We start from the raw sequence: 7134 nt of genomic DNA, 5'->3' as shown, positions 1-7134 counted from the left end.
TCATGGCGAAGAGGAGTACTCTCAATTTGTGATACAAATTGGAAACGACAATTTAAGTCATGGTGCCTACGGTAAAATCATTCCTATGTATAATATTCAAGAGGAAACCTGTTTGGAAAATCTAATTGAATTTGTTTTTCCTCCCTGAAGTATTGGCAAACAAAGATAGATCATTCAATAGAGATATCCTCACACAATTCCAATGTGGATGAGATAAATTCAATACTTATGCGTTCACTGGATGGAAACGTCCATGATATGTGTAGTTATGATTACATCGATGAGGATGATGCAGATGGCTTTGATGTAGACGTGGAGATGCTTCACCATGCACGTGGGAAAGGAGTTCCAGATCACATCCTCAGGTTGAAGGTGGGAGCTTTATGTCTAATTACGCGAAACCTAAATTTCGATGATAGACTAATGAACGGTACCAAAGTGTATATTGTGGCCATAAGTCCTCGGCTGATCACGGTGCGGCGACCAGGAGACAACCAACACTTCGGCATACCAAGAATAATATTCTGGTTTAATATTGTGATTGGGAGCCCACTACAGATGTACAGGAGACAGTTTCCTCTGCAGTTGTGCTACGCTTCGTCCATACACAAAAGTCAAGATCAAACCATAGATGTTGTAGGCGTGGATCTGCATTCAGACTGTTTCGCACATGGACAACTGTATGTAGCGATGAGCCGTGTTAGCTCACCTAAAAATATTAGAATTCTAGTACCCTCAGAATAAATCATAGACGGTGTTGCGCACGTAAAAATATAGTGTACAGAAAACTTATTTGTGATTCTTCACAGTGGGAGAGTTAATGTTTGTTACTCGGATACTCCCTTTAAACAAAAATATACATGTTGCTCACTTTTAATTAATAAAAAAAATATTTTTCATGAATGACCTTACAATTTATTCATTATGTACTACATTGTGTTAAATCTCCAAGATACAATCTGTGAAAAAATAAGACCTGGTGACAGACTTCAAACAAGTTTGGCATGGATATAGGCAACAGTCCAAACATTTATATTTGCGAGGAGAGTCATTTTTACATTTTCCTCAAGATTAATATAAATGAATCAAGTATACATAAAAACATGCTTTAAAAAAGAATGAGATCTTCATGAGTCAGTCCAAAGATTGCATGAACAGTAACAACTTACTACTCAATATAAAAGTAGCTCCATCATGGCAATGTTAAAATTTTTACACATGTAATACTTTAGTTGTTCATGAACCTGGAAACAGACGATGCTAGATATATTTAAAAAAGAGCATGCACGCACAAGTACATTAGAGCACGTACTTTTTTAAACAGTAAAAATGACTAAAGAAGTAAATATTGCTTTTTTTATTTTATGTCGCTCTTGAATTCGTATAAAACATCTAACTATCTACTTTGAAACAGATATTATTCACCCACCTTATTATTATGAAAATAGACAATAATGTTTTGAATATTTGCAAAATTATTAGAGCCCAGCAACTCACAACGTTACGTTAAAAAAAATTCAAATAAGCGACCGTACCCACTCGTTTTCCTTACTCCATTAATACATGGTGACATTTTCAATGACATTAGGAGCATGGTGGAACTAAGAAAGTCGCCGAGCGCACAAGACGTGGCCAATAGCCACGTCGAAAGTGTGCGAGGGGAATGACAGAAAACAATTATTTTTCAATGGACATTTCTACTCAATTTTTTTTACAACAATTTTAAAAACTACACCCTGGAAAAATGACAACAATCCCACCACTCACTCACTCACTGACATAAATGTTCTCAATTAAGGAAGCCCCGGAGCCAAATAAATGCCCGATTACGACCCCCATGAAATTGTCCCAAAAGGCCGAGAAAATTTTAAAAATCGCTCAATTAGCCCTTTTTGAAGGGTGAAAATGCCCTTTATCATGTCCTTAGCAACCCGTTGCCACGGGCATTTTTTGCAGCAATTCTCAATTGTCTAGCTACATATATTTCTCACAGATCAACAACAGATGAATCAACTCTTAGTTTTAAAAAGATGCCTCAAACAAGGGTGACATCTACATAAGAAGAAGATACAGTCCAGATACAATTACGTATATATTGGTAAACTCAATGCGAAAATATCTACATCGAGTTTGTTTTAACTAAATGTTTAGGGGTATAATAACAAACAATTCCTTAGAGAGTTTGCCGTGCTTGTTGTTTTCCATGGAAACGGACGTTGCTAGAGAACTTAAAGAAATATTATTTTCATCCCGAAACTACTGCAAGTGAATTATACTAGACATTTCGTATTTCAAAATATGAGCATCAGAATTTATTACAGAGGAGAGGTAGGAATTTGAGGAGAATGACGGAAAACAATTATTTTTCAATTACGTTTACAAATGTGAAAATTACAAAATACGTAAATATTGCTTTTCCAATTTAATGTCGCTCTTGAATTTTTTTATGCAAGACATCCAACTAACTATCTTGGAAAGGTTCTTGCTTACTCACTTTATTATTTAGAAAATAGACAATTTTGAATATTTTGTATATTTATACCATATTAGAGTCCATACACACACAAAGTTACGTTCAAAACTTTCCAAATAAGCGAACCACGTAGGCGAGCTCACGAAATGGCGGGAAAAAATATTTGAAAATTACGTTTAAACATGTGAAAATTTCAAAAGACGTAAATTCTGCTTTTTCCAATAGGCTATAGTGTCGCTATTCAATTCGTTCATATGAAATATCCAATATTTACTCAGTTTATTATTATGAAGATAGAAAAATAGACAATAATGTGCTGAATATTTGTACAATATTAGAGCAGGTACACAGATAAAGTTACTATCTAAACTTTTCAAATTAGCGAAGTTATACACTTGTTCCCCTTCATCCAATACAACATGCAGACATTTTCATATCATTAAGACCATTGAGGAACCCCATCTATAACATGATTGCGCCCACAACGTGGCCGAAGGTCACGCATGCGAGCGTACAAGACGTGGCCAAAGGCCATGTCGAAAGTACGCGAGTTCATTTATACACTCATTGCGCTTAAAGCAATTAACACTCTTATTTTTAGACGATTCCATTATTTCACTTTCTCCATTAAATGCCAAGAGTTTTGTGAACGCCGTAACATCATACTCGCAGTAAATGTTTACATTAACATGAGCCGAACGGGTTTAACGAAATCTACATACAATGAAGCACTTTCATACCGAATAGTTATCAACAACATTAAAGCTCCGCGTCACGTTTCAACAATATAAACTCCAGCGGTTGATATTAGCATTTCTTCACTTATTGAACGAACGATTTATATACCATAATCACGCATTGGAAACTGAAAGAAACTGACATCTAATATAAAGGAGCCACTAGGAGAAAAATCATCATTTCTCACTGTCTGGTGAATCAGGTACAACACCAATAATGTTCTGCCAAAGAGTATTGTTGGTTTCCATTGCAGTCATAACAACAGCTACTGGTGTTGTTGTGCCAAACCGTGAACTTTCTGACAAGACTATGTCAGCCTGCATTGAAGAAGGGGATCTGAACTGCCTAAAGCACAGAGCTCTCGCCAATGTGTACAAACTGATTCAGGACAAATCTTTGGACCTGATGGATGGAGTGTCTTTGGAGTATTCTAAGGATAGTGTTGCAGAATCGGTGACTGCAAGAGCAATTGCCGATCAGGATTGGGTAACTCTTGCGCTGGATGGGATTCCAAAGTTACTGAAGAGCCTCTCCCTGACCTTAAATATATTCCCCGGGGGTAAGATGAGGGTGTCCAGGAGTGAAAAGGAAGACGGTGGTCTCACTATGGTTCTGGAAGCTGATGAAACCACCATTGATGGACGTAAGTGTTAATCAATCCTCACAAATATTTATTAATTCCGTAGCGTGTGCTGATGTAGCTAACACAGATGTTCATTACAATGTTTTTTCTCTAGCCATTGATGTCTTTGTATGGTGACCTGCTACGAGCTAATAGGGATTACCAAACCATACCTCAGAGGTCATGGGTTCGATATTCGGTGGAGACACATTGCACACTGGTTAGGATCTCACTTTAAACTGTATATCCAGTCCCGATTAGCCTTTCTGTACATAAAGTGGACTGAGAATGAAAATTAAAAATGCAAACTGTAGCTCAATGATCACAAATCAATGTGTATAGCTGTTGGGAACAATCGATAACGTAACCTGTCCACATCTCGTAAAGTTATACATTTAATAATTTAATATTTTGCAGACATTGATTTTATTTTATTTTATTTCGCTTTTCTGGCACTTTATCATAAGTAGTACTGTGCATAAGTCTTCTTTGATATGGGCAAGAGTAATAGCCCATCTGCTCGCTGCTCTTCCTTACTGGCCTCCGCCCCTTGCTCTTAGGGTGGCGGGAGAGAACCGGGAAAGGAAGAGAAAGATGTATTTTCCATCTTCTTCGAAAAAAAAGAGAAAGAAAAAAAAGCGTTCTCTCTCTCCCTTCTTCTTCTTCTTCTTCCTCCTCTCTCTCTCTATCTGCCTCTTTCTCTCTCTCTCTCTGGGAAAGAGAGAGAGAGATAAACAGGAAAATAAAGGGAGAGAGAGAGAAGAAAGAGAAGGGAAAACGAGAGAGATAAAGAGAGCGAATGAAGAGAGAGAAAGAGAAGGAAATAAGGTTTTCTCCCTTTCTCTCTTTCCCTTCCTCTCTCTCTCTCTCTCTCTCTCTCTTTTATATCTTTCTCACTCTCTCTTTCTTTTTCTCACTCATCCTGTCTTTCACTCTCTGTTTATTTCCCCCTCTCTCTCTTTCTCTGTGTTTGGGAGAGAAAAATAAAACAAATCTCTATATATTTATTTCCTTCCCTTCTCTCTCTCTCTCTCTCTCTCTCTCTCTTTCCCTGTCTTTCTCCTTTTATCGGAGGGAGAGAGAGAAATAGATGAAGAAGTCCCGACCTTCCTCTTCTTTTTCTTTTAAAGAGAGAGAGAGAACTTCGGTTCTGTTATCCAAATCTGTATGATCACAATTAAATCTTTGCCTTCCAATACGTTAAGAGGAAATATGTAAATTACATCGATTATACAACAAATGATAAACAAGTATTTTTCATTACTTAATAAGGCTTTCGGTAGGGGTCCGGACACCCTGGAACCCCCTCCTCTAAATACATCCTTGCTCACAGTCCTCTTCTTTATCATTCCATCAGGTGGATACCTCAAGAGGAGAATGTTCGCCCCTTTCCTCATCTTCGGAGGCCTCTACGTCACCCTGCTGACCCTCGGAGTCATCGCCGCCAAGTTCCTCAGCTTCAAGTCTCTGATGATCGGGAAGGTGTCCCTGGTGACGGCCATCATTATGGGACTTGCGAAGCTATTCGGCCAAAAGGGTGGTAACCCAGGATACGAAAGCTTCCAATCTTACCACGATTACCACGGTCACCATGGTCACCATGGTCACCATGGTTACCATGATCACAATGATTACCACCTGGGTTACCACGGTCATCACGACAATACTGAGTACGCAAGAATCGAGAATAATTCGATTGAAGAGGACGACACTCCAGGAAAACCACAACCAGATTATGCGCAGTAGAGTGGAAAGGTAAGCACAGTTACTTCCGGTGACCAATGGCTCTACTGTAAAAATAGAGCCATGGTATGTAGCTAAATTTTTTAAAAATCCATTACGAAGTTTCTGTAACACTGCATAGTGGTCGCATTCTGGATAGAGATTGCATAAATCATGAAACTAGTTTTTGGTTTTCGATTATGCTTTTCCCATAAGCAACTACAGTAATAAGTTTCTTGTTTCGATATTTTCTTCTTGCCCCATGGTGTGATCTTTACATCCTACGAATTTTGAAATGAGAAAACAAAGAAAACTCATATGAAAATAATATAGGTTGTATTTAAATATTCGAAGTTTGCATTTCTGGCTTAAAAATAGTTTGGCATATTTTTAAAAAAAAACATTTCAGTTATGTCTTGCTATCTAAAGAACATTTTCAAAAAATCATACTATTACTACTACATTGGGAAAAAGGGTTGAGGATAATTTATTTAAGTAAATAATACGGTGTGCAGTATATTTCGAGTAGAAAAAAATGTAATTTAAAAATATTTAATTCTGCTTGAAAAAAATAAAATCGTTATAAACTATGTATTACACATTATTCTAAGGAAAATTTACAAAATATTTATAAAAATCGACTGATATCTCAGAAAGAAATAATTAGAATTTAACTTTTCTTGGTTTGAATGAAGCAAAATGGTCAATTATTCCATCAAAATTGAGAATTTTTGCAATTTCTATTTCAATTGACAATATCGAGATTTTTTTTAACCTTTCCTGAATCATTGACGATCGCAACGGTAGTTTTTAATAAGTTTTGGATGAACTAGGAACGCCATGTACTGAGTTGAATGATGACATTTATTTTTCTCGTGGTGACAGCCCCCCCCCCCCCACACACACACATGGAACTATCTAGGCATCACTTCATCACTTGAAAATATTCAATGGGGACAAGGCTTGAGTAACGCCTTGCATGCTTTACTTCTTCCCTTACCTCTGCCAAATGAAAATTTCTCCGTCGCATTCTAATTTGAATAAATCTTTTGTTAATAACCATTTGTTGATTTTGTTGCAGGTTATCAATGGCAATATCAACGAAAATGTTGGCATGGACAACGGATGAAAACACTTCTTAAATAACATTAAGTTAAAATAGTATATAAGGATACTATTGTATTATTTAATATATTGTTAAAACTTGTCATAGGCTTTGTAAAAGTATAGTATTATATTTATTAGTTAGTCAAATATTTGAAGATATATTATTTTGCAAGATATTTATGGAATTATTATTTAAAAGTTAAACATGATACGTTTTGTACATAAAATGAGTTATATATCAGAAACATGTGTAAATTTTATCTGTAGGATGTACGTTTGTCTCCTTCTTAATAATAATAATATCAATTCTCAAATATAAGTTTATGAATATTTATTTATTCAACTGATATTATTATTTATTTATTTATCCACGTTGCCGCACATTTTCTGTATTATATTCACTGGTAATAAAATCACATCACCCTATTGGTTCCCTTAGACCGACTCTACAAGAAAGAAAAAATATTCCATA

General features: G+C 36.2%; 1 protein-coding gene and 1 long non-coding RNA gene across 2 annotated transcripts; both read left to right on the top strand.

Moving 5' to 3' along the window:
• Nucleotides 1–228: 228 nt before the first annotated feature.
• On the top strand, nt 229–744 carry LOC145989050 (ATP-dependent DNA helicase PIF1-like). The gene has a single exon (XM_083124347.1). The coding sequence runs from the start codon at nt 229–231 to the stop codon at nt 742–744; it is 516 nt and encodes a 171-aa protein (XP_082980473.1).
• Nucleotides 745–5196: 4452 nt separating this feature from the next.
• On the top strand, nt 5197–6853 carry LOC145989332 (uncharacterized). The gene is made up of 2 exons (XR_014441825.1): nt 5197–5588; nt 6637–6853. It is a non-coding gene; the product is annotated as an uncharacterized LOC145989332 (long non-coding RNA).
• The last annotated feature ends 281 nt before the right edge of the window (nt 6854–7134 follow it).

Source organism: Lepisma saccharinum, chromosome 6 (assembly GCF_977018435.1).
Source record: "Lepisma saccharinum chromosome 6, izLepSacc3.1, whole genome shotgun sequence".
Taxonomy (NCBI): domain Eukaryota; kingdom Metazoa; phylum Arthropoda; class Insecta; order Zygentoma; family Lepismatidae; genus Lepisma; species Lepisma saccharinum.
The sequence above is the reverse complement of the archived record's forward strand: the minus strand, read 5'-3'. Positions and strand labels throughout refer to the sequence as shown.